Source organism: Channa argus, chromosome 13, assembly GCF_033026475.1.
Source record: "Channa argus isolate prfri chromosome 13, Channa argus male v1.0, whole genome shotgun sequence".
Lineage (NCBI taxonomy): Eukaryota > Metazoa > Chordata > Actinopteri > Anabantiformes > Channidae > Channa > Channa argus.
This window is the reverse complement of record NC_090209.1, coordinates 12,270,655-12,290,213: the sequence shown is the minus strand read 5'-3', so window position 1 is coordinate 12,290,213 and position 19,559 is coordinate 12,270,655. Positions and strand designations below refer to the sequence as shown.

Here is a 19,559-nt window from a genome sequence, read left to right as displayed (position 1 = left end):
GGAAAAGATAAAACAAAGCAAATCTCTGTTCAACTGTTGTAACTGAAACGAACTTGCGCCACCGCTCTTCGTCCAATGAGTGGATCAGGTGGGCGTGGCTGTTTGACGACACTTAAGTCCCCAGTTCTGTTTGCTTTTCCTCCTCGGTTGTACATGCGACGAGCAGTTAAAACCGCCGTGGCTCAGCACTGAACCGACGAGACCGAAATACGATCACGTTTCAAGCTGCACGACGCAAGAAATAATCCAGCAAACATGACCAGCTACCACAAGCCCGATGAGAAAACTCTGCAGGGACTCAAAGATATTGCTAACAAGCTCAGGATCCACTCCATCAATGCTACATGCGCCTCAAACTCTGGGTAAGAAAATCAGAGGTATTCACACTAGGTGCCTTTACTATAAATCATAGTGGTACATGTGAAGAAATGTGTATTTTCGTCACATTATTGTGTCTAACTCACACTTTAGGTGCGGGGCCTGGTTGCACGTGCTGTAGATAATCTTCACGCGGGACGGCGCAGCCTCCGCAGACATGCGTTAATTATGTAGACACTTTCATAAACGACCCAAGTTGGTCGGCAGTTCGCAGTAATTCTCAAAGTGTAAGGTCTCGGCTGAGACTAGCATAAGCTACCAGTTTGTAGATGATGCTATGGAATGAAAGACCGAAATAAAAGCTTACGGCAGTCTGTTTGTAGACTATGTTGTGTAAAGTCCGTGTGATCACGCGGAGAATTTCAGTGAAGGACTTGGAAGTAACATGAATTAGCACGGAGCTACTTTAATTAGCATGAAACAAGAAATCACATGATAACGGTTAGATGATCGATGTCATGGTGAGTGTGACGCTGTGCGTCCTAAATTACTAGGCATTATGGGAAAGTAAAGTTGTTTTTGTTTAAAAAAAAAAAAAAAATATATATATATATATATATATATATATATATATATATATATATATATATATATATATAAAAAAAATGTGTGTGTGTGTTTATTTATTTAAAGAAGTCGAAGCTCCTATCAGTCAGAGATAAAGGCACATCGTTAACTTTCAGGAGATGTGTCGCCACAAAAATGGCCGGTCTGAAGGGCACCTGTGGAATGGCCTCATCCTTAAAGTCCGAGTTTCAGAAGCCGCCTTTCATTTCCCTGCGGGAAACGTCACTTTAGCGTTTGTTTCCGGGTTTCCCTCGTTGACCGGGGTATAATACCTTTTTAAAGACGTCTGGGCTCCAGAGATCATTATGGGGCTCTTTGTATCTTTTTAAGGTGTATGTGTGGCCTTAGACATTTCTTAAATTTGATTTAATAAGTGTCTGACAGTCAAATGTATCACCATAGTTGACTGTTTAAATTTGTTTAAACTTTTTCTTTCTGCTATTTAGGTCAAGCCTTTAAGAAATCTGATGTTGTATCTTTGTGTTTTTTTTGCCTTTGGACATAACTGCAACAGTTGAAAGGAAATGTTTGTAGATAAACCTGTTCTTGTGGCATATTCTCTCCCTATTGTCCTGAGTATGGGGCGTCCAAATGTTTGATACTGCTGTCTTTGTTAACAAAGGATGTCTGAGTTTTGACACCCTAAGCTCAACACACTGACTGAACATTACACTCGAGGGCCTGTTTGCTTATATAATGGCTTTTATGAATTTACTTGAGTTTTACTCCCCTGCAGGTTCTCTGTCAAGAAAGGGGCAATGGGTAAATGGACCACTGGCTTTTTATTATTTTAATTATTCAATGTAACTGACAGTCACTTATGTGTTGAATATGATTACTTAGTGTGTTTTCAGCATGGATGACATTATGCCATTTTTAGCTTAACCCACATAGGGAAGCTGACATGCTGTTGGGTAAAGTGGAATTTCTAAAGATGTCTGTTACAATATTTGGACCACTGTGCAGCAACTAACGGTTTCACAAGTGTGCTTTTTTTTTTGTGTGTTAGAGCTTGGGAGTTTGGAATCTTGTTACATATTAATAAGCTATTGACACGAGTGACATTACTAATTTTAAGAAGGCTGTCTTCAAATTCATCATGGCTTGTGATATGTAGTGTTGAAGTGTTTGTCAAACATTGTGCAATTGCTATCTTTAAGTGTCCTATTCAACTCTTAAGTGTTTAATATTTTTGTAAAGGTGATTTATTTATGGGCTGAATATCAAAACGTGCATGGAGTGCAATTTATTTATTTTTTGTTACGTCCCCTCATGTGTACTTTTTCTAAACTTCCACTAACGGTCTGTCTTTCTTTCCTCAGTCACCCTACATCATGCTGCAGCGCAGCAGAGCTTATGTCTGTGCTCTTCTTCCATGTCATGCGCTATAAAGCAGAGGATCCTCACAACCAGTGTAATGATCGCTTTGTGCTGTCAAAGGTTTGTGTTTGTGTTTTTAGGGGACAGATTTGACATCCTTTATTTCATCAGTGCAACTTGAAGGATTATCAAATTTAAGACTTTAATTTTTCCTTCATCTATAGGGTCATGCTGCCCCTATCCTGTATGCTGCATGGGCAGAGGCAGGTTTTGTGAAGGAATCTGATCTGCTCAACCTGCGCAAGCTTGACTGTGACCTGGAGGGGCACCCCACACCAGTAAGTTACGAATCCTGAATTTTTCTTTATTGATGTTCTTTATTAATATCATATGATGTAACTTTGACTTTATCAACTATAATTCTTATCCTCTCTCCTGTTTACCAGAAACTGGAGTTTGTTGATGTGGCAACAGGATCTCTGGGACAGGGTCTTGGGGCTGCTTGTGGAATGGCCTATACAGGCAAAAACTTTGACAAATCTAGGTGTGTATGCAAAACTGCATTCATGAAGTAAAAAAATCAATGCTCATTTAATCTCCTATGCGTTTTGAATATTCAAGCTAACTTAAGTTAGCTGTTTTCCAGTCTTTGACTACCTTGACCTTTTCCATCTAATTTGAATATTCAGTTAATCATACATGTGCTTTTTTAAATTGCTCTTCGACTTTGTTCATCTTTAATCAGAAGTGTAATTTTAGTGCATTGAGTTTGAGTAGATTGCTCAAAGGATGGGTTCACATTGTTTGATGCCAAAATGAAAGCAATTCTGATGTTCTTGTGTAGAAATATTTGGTGGCTCTACTGCTTCCTGTTCTTTGGGACCAGTGTCCACCCCTCTTCTGTTTAAAGTGATGGGAGGAGAAATTTGAGTCTGAACTTTAGAAGAAATCCACTTGAATTGTCTGACTCAAATGCTAAAGTCTCATATTGGATTCAGCTGAACTTTGGAACACATTTGATCCCACTAAGTGAATCTCTGGTCACCATGAACAGCCAATGATCCGTTTGCATGTGCAGACATGTTTTAAGCCTGTCTTTAATGGTTGTTTTTGTTTTGTGTGTGTTTTTTTTTTTTTTTTTTTTTTTTTTTTTAACATGCTGTTGACTCTTCATTGTTTAAACAAGAGCATTGTTTAAATAAGGTTGTAGTAGGTGAAAGACCGGTTTCTTTTAAAAAAAAAAAAAAACATAATCTGTTCACTGGTGAAATCTGTAGTTGTAATTGTGTTAAACCGCTCCCTAGCAGGAGTGTGTATAAAGGCTACTAGTGCAACAGTAACTTACTAGCCTGTCTGAGCTGCTATGAAATGCTATCTGTTGCTAATTGTCAGTTTTGACCCCAATATAAATGAATGTTGTTGTGCTGTCTTGTTTAAGGACCAATTCTAATATCTGTTTGTGTAGTTACCGTGTATACTGCTTGCTGGGTGATGGAGAGTGCTCGGAGGGCTCAGTGTGGGAGGCAATGGCATTTGCCTCCTACTACCAGCTGGACAACCTGGTGGCCATACTAGATGTCAATCGGCTTGGTCAGAGTGAGGCTGCACCCCTGCAACATGATATGGAGACCTACCGTAAACGCTGTGAAGCCTTTGGGTCAGTGTTTACTCAGACTTTACACACTTTAAAGAAATAATGGCTTTTATATTTGTCATTTCACACCATCCTGGCTTAAATTTAATTTGGGCATTTCAAATAATACATCCATTAATTTTTATTTTACCGTATCCTATGCCATGTTTTTGTGTAGGTGGAACACATACGTTGTGGATGGACATGATGTGGAAGAGCTGTGCAAAGCTTTCTGGCAGGCTCAGCATATCAAGGGCAAACCAACTTGCATTGTTGCTAAAACATTCAAGGGCAAAGGGCTTAAGAGTGAGTTTGGTTGCTTGTGTGTGTGTGTGTGTGTGTGTTTTTTTTTTTTTTTTTTTTTTGGTCTTTGCATGCTACCTGAATTTGACTTGTTAATCTGTTGGCTGTAGATATCGAGGATCTTGATAACTGGCATGGAAAACCCATCCCTAAAGACAGGGTGGATGACCTCCTGAATGACCTACAGGCTCTGATCCAGGTCCCCAACAAGACCCTGTGCCCTCAACTGCCCAATGATGACACACCAGCTGCTGACCTTAGCCCAATCTCCCTGCCTTCACCCCCAGCATACAAAAAGGGAGACAAGGTGCTTTTTGTTTTCGCTTCTTTCTTCTCCCTGGCGTTCCCTGATGCAAAAACCACTTTGAGCAGACTTTTTTTTTTTTAAAAAAACCACATGAGAACTTTACCTTATTTCTTTATTTGCTCCATCAGATTGCAACAAGACGAGCATATGGTGTGGCCCTGGCTAAGTTGGGTCAGGCAAGTCAAAGAGTGGTGGCCCTTGATGGAGACACCAAAAACTCCACCTTCTCAGATATGTTCAAGAAGGCTTTCCCTGAACGTTACATTGAGTGTTTCATCGCTGAACAGAACATGGTATGCACTAGTCCTTGAGATTCACACTCTTTTCTGGGCTTCTCCTTTTTTCTTTCTGGATGCAGCTAACCTTTTTAACTAAAAGCTTTTTAATAATTTTGAACCTCCAAGGGGTGTGTGTTTTTTCAAGAGTTTTCAATTGGTTGGCTGATTTGAGAAGGCTTGAAATGATTGCAACATCTGTCCCTAAACCCCAATACAAAATTCTTTGTTGCAGGTAGGTGTGGCCATTGGCTGTGCCACCCGTGACCGCACAGTCACATTTGCAAGCACTTTTGCTGCCTTCCTCTCAAGAGCCTATGATCAGATCCGTATGGGAGCAATCTCACAGTCAAATGTCAACCTTGTAGGGTCCCACTGTGGAGTCTCCATCGGTATGCTTTCTCTAGACATTACTACTTGGTGTGGAAAATGCTGAGTGCATCCTGTTCTTGACAAATCTTCCTCCTCCTCCTTCAGGTGAGGATGGTCCTTCCCAAATGGCCCTTGAAGACTTGGCCATGTTCCGTGCCATCCCAACATGTACAGTGTTCTACCCCAGTGATGGAGTGTCAACAGAGAGGGCTGTAGAGCTAGCAGCTAACACAAAGGTCAGAAGGCCGCCCTATTTTAGTGCATGTCATTTAAGTTGTCCTCACAATGAGTGTAACATTCTTGTGCTCTAATGTGATATTTCAGGGTATTTGCTTCATCCGTACCAGTCGACCAGAGACGGCAGTAATCTACTCTCCAGAAGAGAAGTTTGAAGTTGGTGTAGCAAAGGTAATTTTTAGTATCATAGTAACACACCAGTCCTCCTGCAGAAAATGCCTCAAGGGACTTCAAAACATGGGAGCTGACATTTATTTGGAATCGCCTATATTTGAATAGGTGGTGCGCCAGTCTGACAGTGATCAGGTGACTGTGATTGGAGCTGGTGTAACTCTTCATGAGGCTCTTGATGCTGCAGATATGCTGGCTAGTGAAGGTAAAGCCACACTGCCATCTAGTGGATAGATGTAGGATTTGGTCTTGAGCCCATGTGTCACAACCACACACCAAATAACACAGGAGTTGGAGTCATTTCTGAGGTAATAATTTCATAATTAATATCCACAGGGAAAAACATCCGTGTGATTGACCCATTCACCATCAAACCCCTGGATGCTGCTACCATTCTGGCTAGTGCCAGAGCCACAGGTGGACAGATTATAACAGTAGAGGACCATTACAAGGAAGGTGGGTTTTTTCCTCCTGGTAAATTTTGGGTGATAATAGTTGACTTGCCCACTATTTTAGTAGTAAATTGTTACTTAACGAGAGGCAATCGCCACATTCTCTCAATTGTTTAATCATTTTTATTTTTTATCTTTGTAAATATAAAAATTCTGGCATCTCTAACTTTTGTCTGTTCAGGGGGTCTCGGAGAAGCAGTGCTGTCAGCAGTGGGCAGCGAGCCTGGCATTGTTGTCACCCGTCTGGCAGTGTCTGGTGTTCCTCGCAGCGGAAAGCCCCGAGAGCTGCTCGACCTCTTCGGCATCAGCGCCAAGCATATTGCCAGTGCTGTGCGTCAGACCTTTGCAAACTAAAGACTGCTCCTGATCTCCCACGTTAATGCTTTCTTCAATCGCCTCCAGCTTCCTGCCCAGTTTGCCATTTCCTGGTATGATAATGTGAAGTCACATTTACTCCTCACATGGTCTTGTCTGCAGCATTTACAAAGCCAGTGTGGTGTTGCATTCTAGTAACTTTTTTCGATATGTGTTCTGCTGTTGTTGCAGTAACATTCCTGTCTTTAAAGTGTGTCAGACAGAAGCGTCACTAAATACTGTAAATGTTAACGGCTTTGAAACCTGTCATGCAATCTGCTTCTCCTAATTGTGATCCATTCTGAACTGTCACACCACTTGTCACATTCAAACATTTCTTTTCCACATTCCTGATGACCATAGTTTGTCTTAAAAGCACTGTTGGCAATTTTGTTTTTTTTGTTTTTTTTTTAAAGTTGTATAACATTACTTTTGTCACTCATATGCATCAATGCTGCAGTAAAACAGTTTTTCAAAGACCCAGAGTGTGCTGTCTTAACTAGTTTAAGTTTGAGCATTTCTCATGATTCCTGATCACAAGGGCACTGTCAGTGGCTTTTCCAGGTCACCTGTTATGTTGCTGTGATAAACAGAATAAAATTTCCCAGAACTATCTGTGTCATTGTGTTGTTTTAGTTCAATGCTAGATGTGACTAAAAGGAGTCCCCTTAATTCCTAAGTCTGATCAAGTCTCTTTAGTGCCAACAGGAGATCAAAGTTCTAACATAAGCCATGAAATGCAATATCGCACTACAGGATTGACTTTTAATAGGCATAATCCTAGACAACAATTTGCTTAACAAGATTTCCTTATCTGTACTAATGACTACAATAATTTTTAATGTATTTTATCAGCACATTATGATACTTATGTTTGCGGTTAACCCAATCCCCAAAGTGTCTAAACTGATAACTACAGTGTGATTTACTTTGTTTAAATGGCTGTAATAGATTCTAGAGCTGACAGTGGTCAGTCTTGGCCCCATACTCTAAGAACAAGGTTGTGACAGTGTGTTAATTTACAGGCAGAATGATTTAGTGCATTCTTTCATGAACTAGTAACTGTACCCAGGGAAGTAATGAGTGTCCTGGGCATCAGTGCCAGTCTATGCAGTGGAGATTTGTTAATTTCAGGGTGTTGTCAGACTCAAATGAAGAAAGGGGTTGAGTGTGGTCAGTGGATTACTGCATGTTTCTGTTGAGATTTATAGGAGTAGTCTTTGGATTCATCACTGTTTACCTTGGAGGAGCAGATTTAGAACTGAGTGTTTCAGTGTTGAGTGTCAACTTGTCCACTGTGCCATTTGGAATATGTGTGTGTTCTGCTCTCATGTCTCTCATCAGCAAAAATGCAGTTGCAGAAAAACCAAATCTCAAGCGGCCAAGACGTGGTGCATACTTTGATTGTAAAAGACCTAATAGCAGAAAATAATGTCACTCACATAAGTGGTTGTCTAGTACATGACATATTTTGACAGATTGTGTGCATGTGGTTACTGAGCAAATAAGAGGCACTGTCCAAAGGTTTTAACCCACAGTGAAAATCCCAGTTTGGCTCGACAATCGGCTGATGACACCTGCCTGGCTTGGGGTTGAGTGTAAGTATGCACACACTCCAGAGTGCATGTATGGATGTGCAGAATATAAATACAGGCTTATTGTTCATTTCTTACAGGTTGTGTGTCTTTTCATACATAGATGCAAGTGGAGCATGGCCAAACAAGACTGACCCTGATGTGAACTCTATCAACTCTGTGTCCTGTTGGAAATGATTCAAGATCCCAATCCACTACATGGAAACTGAAAGTGGCTCACAAAACATAACTGAATCTATCATAGGTGTATGAAAGTTGGAGTCTTCCAGTTCTTATCTTTTTTCTCTCAGTCCATCTCTCACCTCCTCTACAAACCTCTGCGTTTCCACCTAGTGTTAGCAGCTAGTTATGAGAGGGAGAGGAGCGGGGCGGGTCTGTGTATTCTATGGTATGGTAAGGGCCTTTAATAACAATGTGAAAGTTTCTTTTTTTAACCTCTCCACCTCCTAGATATTCCTTCCCATCTTCTTGCTCTTTCTTCATTCCAGCATTCACCAGTCACAACAGTGAATACAGTTTTTTCTCAGTGCTGCTAATTTCACATTTGGAGGATTTCTGGACATTTATCAACAAACATTTTTATGATCTACACTTTTGTATGTTTTCTTTTTTCAACCAGCATTCAGCCCCGAAGATCTACACTCATTTTTGGGCGTCTTTCTCTGCTGAAATAGCTTGAATTGAATGAACATTCAATAATGCAAATTCCAAAGATGTGGATCATGTTCATTTATCTGAGTGGCTCAGTTTTTTCAGGACAAAGTGTAAACTCTTGGCATGACAAGGATGTATACTTTGAAACTTCTTCTGAGACACCTGAATTTAGACCAGCAACTATTCGTCCAACAGGAATTGAAACAGGAGCAACCTTGTTAGATCCACATGTTTTAAGTGCAACCCTCCCTCCTGGTAAACTATTGTTAACTATTAAAGGCTGATTGCTTCTGTCTGCATGCTCTTGACTAATAAAAGATTTATAAAATAGTTTTTTATGTCGTTTAGCTAGAATGAAGGATTAACTTTTTGGATTTATTTAAATGCCTGTAATTACTTTTTCTTTTTCTTGCTTTGTTTGGTGTCTTTAACAAAGTGACAGAGAGCGAGGATGAGCATGTCCAAATGGAGGCAGAGGAGGAGAAAGATCAGCAAAGAGCTGACTTCAGAAAGCTGGAGCCAGTGAGAAGAAGAAGGGGAGCCTGGGGGAGAAGGAAACATGCAGCCCTGGTGGAGGCCACTGCCTATAGAATAGTATGACCAGAGAACCACTGCAAATTACTGTTTGAAAACTGAACACCATCATTTCTTTTTTAACCCATGTCATGCTCTGGAGTGTTTGTGTACATTTATTATTGTAGGCAGGATTGGGGCGACCCCTGATGGGCTGGGGTAAGCGTGGAAGAGGAGAAGAGAGCAGTGGCCTCATGGCTGTACTGAGGGAACTTCATACTGAAAAGAAGAGGCTGATGGGTCTAAGAAAACCACAGGAGGATGATGATGATGATGATGAGGACGAGGACGATGACGATGATGACGACGATGAAGATGACGAGGAGGAGGAGGAGGAGGAGGAGAAGGAGGAGGAGGACGAGGAGGAGGTCCACCCTTTTTTATTAGGCCATTGTTTTCTTTAATTGGAACCATGCAGTTTAATTCATAAAATGTTATTTAACTGTAATTTTTTTTATTGTCCCTCAGAAAGAAGAAAAAGAAAAAGAGGAGGAGGAAGAAGAAGAGGAAGAGGCAACTGAGCCTCCCAGCAATCAAACAGATACAAATAGTAACTTTACAGATTCTCCACTTGGTGAGTGTCAGCTTGCTGTTGGAGAAATCAGCTGCAGGGGTGTCGGCATGACTCACCTGCCAGTCATCCACGACCTGGAGGCCACAAAGCTGGATTTGGCAGGTGTGTGTCTGGGCTGTGGTTTTAGGTTCACCATACAAAAATAGGCATGTTTATTCTTATTGGGATGGCACTCAGCGATGCCCCTAGCCCCTGTCATAGATATATTTATACAGATAGCCTTACAGAGGTTGTGATTTGTAGCATTTGGCACGAAACACACTAAGTTAAGATAGTATATCATTATCTGAATTGTTGTTTGCTTCAACCAAAGTTCACCTACCGACAGTATTCCTTACATGAATGTCAGATTATTGATAAAAAATGTCAACACGACATGACCTCAGGATCAAGTGATGTTTAAGGGAAGGTTTCTTACAACACAATCAAAACGCTTCACAAGCTATATTATCCATTCAACATTCAGCTTTACATACATACAAATATCATACCATGTGATTTCTTTTTCATTTAGAGAATAACTTAAGAAGCATTGCTCCACAAGATTTCTCTGGCTTGCTGAACCTCTTGACACTGGACCTGAGCAAAAACAAATTGGACGATGAGTCATTCAGCCAAAACCCTCTGTCTGTGAGTAACACTGCAGTGTGTGCATACGTCTGCTTTATCCCCTCACTGTCTGACACGGCTGTATCCTCACTGTCAGTTCAGTGCTTATCTGCAAATACATCTCAGCTATGAAGTTGTTACTGTATGTTCAGCCATGTGTTCACCATATTAGAGGTGTATCTGTTCTTTCTTTAAAACAGTGTAAAGTTGCATGGTATACATACAGTGCCATTGATGTGATGCACTGAAATCCATATCATTAGCAGTTTCAAACCTGTTGTTCCAGTTCAACTTGATGTCACTGCAAGCAATGAGTGTCACAACTATTTTTTGTCAGACTTTAGGTATGTGTGTCCATTTTGTGAATTTGGTGGAATATTGAATATCCAATGGAAGGTGGAGTGTCAAATAAGTATAAAGTGCCAAAATTTAGAATTTTATAATTTCTCTTTGCTATCAGAAGATACACTGATGTCTTTATATGTTAGGGTGTGTAGAAGTGGTCTGACCCACAAAGCTCCCTCTTGTGGAGACTCTGCAGCCTGCTGAGTATGAATGATTGCGCCTGTGAGTTACAAGTCAGATTTATAAGCAACTTTGCATCTAATTAAAATAAAAGGCAGGCTGCACCCTGTATCATTACAGTAATATAAGAGCACAGAGAACTGCATTAACTAATCCTTACTAAGAATAACCTGTGGGTCTAACCTCTAACTGACCACAGGCCAAACACAGATCCTAACCACACCATACAGAGGCAGCCTACCACAATCTGACCAATCATTACACACCACCATTGACATACTATCACAGTACTGGCTGGACAAACCTGTTCGAAATCAGCTGCAGCCAATGACGTGGAGAGTAAAAAGGCATTATTTTTAGAGGATTTTGCTTATTTTTTTTATTTGCTCACATGCCAGTAATGACAGAGAACTAATGGCTAGTATAGAGGAATACCGCAAAAGATGCAGTCCACTGCTTTTACTGGACACAAATCAACTCATCCACCACAGGAACTTCAACATAAGAGCCACATAAACTCGATTGACTAAAAATACATGATAGATAGACGTGGGAGAGATGTCCAGATTTGTCATTCTCCCATGGTGTATTTCTGTGAACTCTATGATTGTGTCTTGCTTGGCAAATTGGGATGTAGAATTATGGATTTTGAGACAATTTGTTATTTATCTTTCTAGCCTGCTTGCCTCTGTTTTTTTCTGTGTGTCATATAGAACTTGACATTTCTGAAGAAACTGAGCCTAGATGGCAACCAGCTTACCAGGATCCCTTGGCTTCCAGCATCTCTGGAGGAACTCAAGATTAGCAATAACAAGCTTAGTGCTCTCACCGGTCATTGCTTTCAAGGTAGAGTTGTGTCTTTACACAAAAACAAAGTCTTTTAGAATGAAAAAATATGCAACATTTTCTTCTAGGTTTGATTAACCTATTGAAGCTGGAGCTGCAGGACAATGCTCTTCATGATGGCACTGTGTCACCACTGGCCTTCAGACCACTAGAGATGCTTCAACACCTCCAGCTGGACAACAACAACTTCCGTTCCCTCCCTCTGGGTCTTCCTCCCACCCTACAGGTGCATTAGCAACACTTTTACTGAAAATGCTCCTCCTTAAATGTTAGGATCAGTCTTCTGGACATGAAGACCGTGATGCCCCACAGTGATGTTTATTTTTTTATTTCCTACAGGAGCTTAAAATGAGTAAAAATGTTATTGAAGGGGTGCCAGAAGAGGCACTGAGGGGCTTTGTCCACATGAGAGTTCTGGATCTGAGTCACAACCTGCTGCACGAGCACAGCATCACCACCTATGCCTGGACTCATCTCAAGTAATTGCATTCATCCTGAGACAGTGGTTTTATTTTTTTTTCTACAATTAAATGTTCTGCAGTTCCTTTCGCAGCCATAAGAGGGTAGAGTGGAGTTATTTGAGAAGTTGAAAACTTTTGCCATCCAGGTTTTCATCGAATGAACTGACAAATAATGCTTCTATCACCAATAACATTGCTGATGCTAAGTTTACAAACAAACATGCATATAAACTCACTCACAATCCAGAGCAGGATTTTAGAATGTCTGGCATTTGTGTCAGACTCTTTGGTGGGCAGTGTGACTAATACCTGCAAATGCAGACATTCTTCTTTTCTTTTTTCCTTTTTCTCTCATTTTCTCTCAATCCTGCATACCCACTTAAATAAACACACATGCATTTGTGCACATATATCAGAGAAGTTAAGGCAAATGTCTTTGTGTACATAGATGAGCAGGCATGTGAAGAAGAACTTGAGGACAATAGTGTGGCTGTGTGTGTTTGGGTATTTCTTGATGTGTCTATATGCTGTGTGTGTCTTTTTTTAAATATAGTGAATTCCAGAGGGTTTTTCGTTGCTCCTTGGGATCCTTGTGAACCACAATGGGAGCAACAGACTTAACAAAAGAAAATGCAAAAGAGAAAAGAAAGACAGGAAAGGTTCAACTGGAGAGACTTCGGATTGTTGTGATATGACTGAATGTCTACAACAGAGGAAATACAAAATTGATAAAATGTGTTCAAAGGAAATTTGACTGAAGACATCATGCAATTTTGTAATCACTCGTAGAAAATCAAAACCTTATTCAAAGAGAGAGAGAGTGGTTAAAGATTTCGCTTCATTTTTGACTCAAAGATTGTTGACAACTGACACTTGATGTCACTACTCAGGAGAGGAGTAGCTTCCTCAAAATCAACGTGTCCTCAACACAACTAACACAGCAGGAGATTAAATATATAAAATTTCACTAGTGTCACCAAATTGACATAAAATACGACTTTTCCTTGTACTTACAGTTTAATGTATTCTACATATAATAACTAATCTTAATGTTGTACCACTTGTAATTAAAATTATTATCTTGTCATCTTGCAGGAGAGGTGTATTGCGAAATACACCGTAAAGGAAGAGAAACAGAATGAAAAGTAAATCACTTAATTAGTAAACAAACTGCAGGGAGCTGCTTCTGGTTAGCGGACTGCCTCTCTCCCATATTACAGCATCAATGTTATTGCTGCCTTATGCTGGACTTCAAGGATTTGAGTGAGTGGAGGATATTAAAGGTTACGGTGAGCTGGGGGGAAGAGATGGGCTCTGTCTCAGGACATAGTGAGCTTAGACTGCCAGCGTGTCTCGGCTCACTATGTTCCTTGTTAATACTGTCTATGTCAGCTCTGTTCAGTCATATCATACAATATGTTCATATTTAGATTTCTTATTTCCGACATTCCATACTCTTTTGTACTCTGTGTTCTTATGGGTGAATTTACAATTACTGCATTTTTGTAGACATAATGCCAGCATGCACACATACACACACACACACACACACACACACACACACACACACGCATGCACGCACTCATACACACGCACTCACACACACATTTTCTCCTGGCTCTTTATGAATCTTTTTGTTCAAATAACCATCTTTAATGACCCCTTATATGCTTTTCCCCCAGTCAATCAAAATCTAGCTGCAATCACACCACTCCCATGAGCCTACAGATCTAGCTTCAAACCACAGTTTCAATGACAGAACCAGAACTTGTTTTAAATTACTTCCACTGATTGAAGCTATATAAACATCACTTGTCACGAATAGACAAACAATAGGTAATATGTTTTCCATTCTAGTTTAAATAATGCCCTTAAAACATTTGTAATGTAGATTGTTGTAGTCTGCAGCTTTGCATCACAGCCTTGTAAATGTGTCATCAACTTGAGTAATAACCAGGTAAATTGCACTGGTGCTATTAAATAATAGGTGACACAGGAACAGTATCATATTTTATAGTATTTTATTATCTTGTTTTGAAAGTGGTTTTGGTGGATTTAATGATATACATATTTATGTCCATTTGGTTATCATTAGTCGTATCGTTTAGATACAGAGGCTGTCATTTAAATTGTGATCTCTGTTTAGATTTATCATGGCTGCTGGCTCAGGCAGACTGCATGGAGGTGCAGGTTCAGTGATGATCACATGAAAGGTGTGTTGTGGTATGACATGTCAGAGCCTGACTGTAAACTGATTCACAGGCACACACCACCACCACCACACGTAAACACAATTACTCTCCTAAGGCTTCACCCTAATGTCAAGTGAAATTTGACATTACAGTCTGTGCAATACAAATTAAACAGCCTAGATACTGAGGACTCACAACAGATAAGCATTATAAACAAAGTCTTACTGCTGTAAATGATTATTACCATATTCAGTTTCTTTAATTTGAACCAAATGTGCTTCACTCTTCACTCAACAGATGTGACAAATGGACTCAAATACTTCCAGATATGAGCCTTGGTTAATAAATTCCATGCACACAGAAGCCAACACTACAGTGAAGTGATATACAGTAGCTGATGTCATGCTCTGGTATTGGCCATTCCTCACAACGCTTTTTCTTTTCCGTCTCTATCTGTCTAGGCTGCTTGGCAGAGAAACCTTGCCTGGCTATGGTAGATTAACCTGGTTAAATTGCCAAAGTGCATAAACTACATTACTAGTAGAAGTGTTGGCAGTAAAGATGGGAGCTGCTTGTAGATCTACATGTGTTTAGGGGGAGTGGGACAAACTCCTCAGTATGCTGTTTCCCATTAGAACACATCTCCCTGGGGATAAGTGGATCATTGGCTTGATTACTCCTGGCCATGCTTTGCACAAAAACATGGGCACACACATTCACGCCATAAAACCATTTGGTGCTGTGTAATTGTTGGATGCCTCTTTATAAATGTTTTTAGAAATCACACAACAAATTAATCTTATGGTTGGAGAAGCACGTGTACATACTGTATTTGCACATGAGCTATTTGTAATTTAGGGTTTTTAAGACCATGTTTTCTTATATAATGTACATTTGCTGTCCATCAGCATGTTTCTTCGTCTCACTTCTTCTTCGCATCATGTTGCATGTACATGGGTGTGCGTGTGTGCATTTGCCATTGTGTGGGAGTGTGGAGGGTGGAGGACTCTTAGAGGACAGAACTGTGTGTCCCTCTGCTCATTAATACCATGTGGAGCTCTGAGCAGTGCCTGACTGCTGCTGAGCTTCTTGGCAAATATTTAGAATACAAATCAGCAGCACACAATTGTTTTGAAATGGAACAGAGGATAAATTGAACAATATGGATAAGAGAGCTGTGCATTCAGTGAGTTTTGGCTTCGTTATTCTGATAATTTGCCTTTGTCTTTCTTTTACCCTTCGTCACTGTCATGTCATCTATGTCACCAATAATTAATGTAACCTCAAAGTTTAACATTTCAAGGGATGGAAGCTAAAACCAAAGTCTTCCACATTCATAACCCTCAAGTCAGTTTCTCCTTATTCTCCATTTGACCATCTGAGGGTCTTCTCAGTCGATTGCTTGTTCAGTGTGGTCTAGAATTTGCACAACAGGAAATATGATCTGTCATCTTCTCTGACTTGTCATGTAAATTTACAACAGCTGTGTGGGATCTTCCAATAAAAATACCCCCCCCACCCCCATGGCGTATCTTCGCCTCTGACATCTGATATCTGGTTCTTCTACTACAGCCGTTCATTCTCTTTCCCGCCAACCAAACCATTTCATACCCCTTATCAGTCTCTCATCCACAAAGTCCCCTTCAAACTCCCATTACGGCACAATGCAAAACCTCAGGCCCCATTATTTTCTCCCCTGCTGCTCCTTGTCATGCCCCAGCAGCCTGACCTCCCGCACTGCACTCCTGACTGCCTGCCACGCCAGCAATGCTATGCAGGAGTCAATTAGCTATAAACCATGGAGTGTGCAGTGAAAACCTTTGGAACCAGCGTAGACGTTACTATCATGTCTAAGGAAATATGTTCATCAGATGATTTTCTTGTTGTGACACTACCTGACTGAGTTTCACAATTCTTCTTCTTCTCAGGTCCCTGCAAGACTTGGATCTGTCCTACAACCAGTTCACCTCTGTCCCAGTGAATCTGCCTCGCCCGCTACGTAAACTGACCCTCCAACACAACCAAATCAGTTCCATTCCAACCTTCACTTTCCGTCACCTGCGGCCTGGCCTCCGGTCCCTCAATCTATCCCACAATTCCTTGAGCAATGAGGGTATAGACCAAGTTTCTTTTGTTGGAACATATCGCTCTATGGCTGAGCTCCTTTTAGACAACAATCACCTGGGGGAGGTTCCTCGATGCGTTCGACAGTTTAAGAGCCTGCAGGTGCTGAGACTCGACCACAACCAGATCAGGTAGAACTGCAGTTCCATGTTAGGAGTCAAACGCATTTTGCAAAATGCTTGCTTGTTATCCAATCCTGTAATAATATCATTAGCTCTGCTTGTGCAGCTGCTTTCTTGAAATTGCTCAAAAGAATTTGGCAAAGAAAGAAAATTGAGTCAAAGACTTTTTATCACAATAACTGCTTATTTCTGTCTGTCAGCTGTATCAGACAAACTTTCACCCTTTGATTTAACCTAGTAATTCATGTTGGCTATCCTGGTCAGCAGCCAAAACTAATAATGTCAAAAATACATACATTTTATTAAGTTTAATATTAGGACACTAATTTTAGAACCTATCACTTGATTTTGTTTTGTGTTTGCGGTTTCAGACTGGTGAGGCAGTGGGGAGTGTGCCACCCTCAGAATTCTGGCTCTACTTTGGCTACGGTACACTTGGAAAATAACCAGCTGGAAATAGAGAAGATTCCTGCAAATGCTTTTTCCTGCCTTATTGACCCCCAGGGACTGGTCCTTCATCCACAGCAGAGGAAGTCAAACCAGCAGTAGACCACACAGATATACTTTGGGCGTGAACAGATGCAAACACGAAAATGCTCATGGTGACTTGCAACTACATAATTCTTTCATTTTTCCCCCTGTGTGATTCTTTTGCCCTCACTGCTCCGCTCATTTGTGCACCATTGTAATTATCCTAAAATCAAGCCGGCTTTGAGGAAATAGCTTTTTCATTTTGTTTGCTCAGTCAGTCACAGCTTTTATTTTACCTTCCCCAAAGCCATCCTTTTCTTTCACACCTCAACTATCATTAGCAAATAACTGTAATTTTGTGTGTGTATTAAAGCAAATGTTTAATTTAAGCTACACAGCCATGGATCTGATTATTATGTAAAATGGTCTTGGAAATGTAAAAGGATAATACATTACAGTGAGATCCAAATATGCTTAAAACCCCAGTTTACTCTCTTTTCATTCAAGCCGGTGATACTTTGAGAATATGTTGACTGAAAAGGATTAACCCATGTGTCTAGTCTTAGTCTGGGGTAGTTACAGGACACATAGGACTATTTTTGCTCTTGTAAAATAGAAATAAAGGGATAACTGGATGTGACATGCCTCCAGGAAGCTGTCAAAACTTGGGATCACAGCATGGAGGTCCTTGAGAGATGCTGAAAACGTCTGGCGACGCTGTGTGAACCAAAGAGGCCCATAACGGAGGAAAATATAAACACGGTGTTCATGTTCTTGGTTCTGAGCTCCAACATAAACAACTGCCACCAGCCGTTCCGTATAAATACTCAGGGTCAATTGGACTGTAACTGGGGCCCCAGTCAGGGCCTCCAAACATGTAGAAATTATGTCAGTCACTATAGGATTGTGCACAGCAATTGCGGTCCAAATATGTTCAAGTGAGGAGCGTGGCAGGCCAATAATTGGGTGACGTAAACATGGTATGGTTACGACAACAAGCACATTTTAAGAGACAATGCAGCAGCAGTTTTTCTGATTGGGAGTTAGGGCATGTAGACGTTCGGGTCTAGTTGAGTCCAAAAAGATGTGACTAAGACAGAGTGGAAAGGAGATTTAAAACAGACAAGATAAAGAGAAAAATGCATAGTGCTGGAGCACATTCAGAGCTCTTTTCCTGTTTGGAAAAGCAACCTCCCCCAAACCCAATGTTCTCTCTGTGTCTGCACCTTTCCATGTGTCTCAGTGACCAGTGCTGTCCCTCTTCTCATGCCTTTTTCTGTCCCCTCCACCTGCACAGCAAAACATAAACACAGTGTCTGTGCCTTTAGAGATATGCTGAGCTATGAGATGTGAGTATGATGAGCCTTGGCTGTAACAGTTGTGTGTTAGTTAACCTTAGCAAACTTAAAATGAGGACACAAAGACATGACAATGTAACCCCACTTATTGTTTCATATTATTACCAACTGCAACAAAGTTTTACTTTGCAGTCTCACTGTAGCTAAAGATTTGATGTGAGTTGATGCAAATGCAAGCAATTTGACAATGCTGTGCTGGAACGAAGTCTTTAATTTGTTAATCCACACATGGAAAGACACAGCACACTTCACTGTACATCACTTAGACTAAATTATATAACTAAAATGACAAAATGTGGAGTTGTGTGCAGTGTAGGAGGTAATTCACAGGCTGTGCACTTGCTGGCTCCATGTATAAGGTTTCAGCAGACAGCAGTGTTTTTACATCTCTAAATGAAGAACAGAAGGTCCCCCCACAGATGCTAGGGTTACAAACACATTCACAAAGTGTGTGGGAGGGAAGAAGGCCGAGGCAGTGAGAGACAGAGGCATAAAGTTAATAAAAGAGACAGAATGAATCCAGGTTATTGAAAGGCAAAACAGATGACAGAGTTAACAAGTTAAAAGGAGCAAACTACAGTGCGTGGTCTGAGTATGCGGCAATATAAACTCACACATTTTTAGACTTTTCACTATCTCAGCCTGGGCTTGTAATCACACGTTAGATTTCTGTTCTCAGTCTTGTGCATTCGGTCTCCATCCTCCATAATTGTACAGTCATTTTTCAAACGGCACATTACTGTCTAAGAAACTACATGTTGGCATTTATACTGCAGCTTCTACACATTGACGATGGGTTGAATCTTTGCATAAGAATGACCTAAGTCCATCAGTTTGCTTTTTGCACTTTACCATTTGTAGTTTTGCACAGATAGATGCTTCAGCTCGATCATAAATCCCTAAACCTCCTCTCTGCAGCTTGTCACTAGGTTAGTTTCAAATTTGACAGGCTTCTTTACCATCTATCATAGTACATGTGGCAAGGCTGTTAAACTGCTAAACTGACATCCCATCACACTCAACAGATGTTTTGCATCCTGTCGATTTGAGGCCAGAGCCTGTTTGCACGAGGATGATCTCTGTAGT

The 19,559-nt window shown here is 40.7% G+C and overlaps 2 protein-coding genes across 2 annotated transcripts; both read left to right on the top strand.

The window, feature by feature from the left end:
- Positions 1-111: 111 nt before the first annotated feature.
- tktb (transketolase b) lies at positions 112-6,984 on the top strand. The gene is made up of 14 exons (XM_067526184.1): positions 112-362; positions 2,268-2,385; positions 2,490-2,603; positions 2,712-2,809; positions 3,731-3,922; positions 4,077-4,204; positions 4,312-4,508; positions 4,637-4,801; positions 5,019-5,175; positions 5,261-5,391; positions 5,480-5,563; positions 5,672-5,768; positions 5,900-6,019; positions 6,197-6,984. Exons 1-14 carry the CDS (start codon positions 256-258, stop codon positions 6,367-6,369), a joined length of 1,881 nt encoding a protein of 626 aa, XP_067382285.1. The 5' UTR covers positions 112-255; the 3' UTR covers positions 6,370-6,984.
- Positions 6,985-8,137: 1,153 nt separating this feature from the next.
- Positions 8,138-17,605, top strand: si:dkey-32e6.6 (extracellular matrix protein 2). Its single transcript, XM_067526181.1, has 10 exons — positions 8,138-8,873; positions 9,055-9,212; positions 9,320-9,559; positions 9,660-9,867; positions 10,280-10,395; positions 11,613-11,745; positions 11,814-11,971; positions 12,085-12,224; positions 16,327-16,653; positions 17,016-17,605. Exons 1-10 carry the CDS (start codon positions 8,663-8,665, stop codon positions 17,191-17,193), a joined length of 1,869 nt encoding a protein of 622 aa, XP_067382282.1. The 5' UTR covers positions 8,138-8,662; the 3' UTR covers positions 17,194-17,605.
- Positions 17,606-19,559: the final 1,954 nt, after the last annotated feature.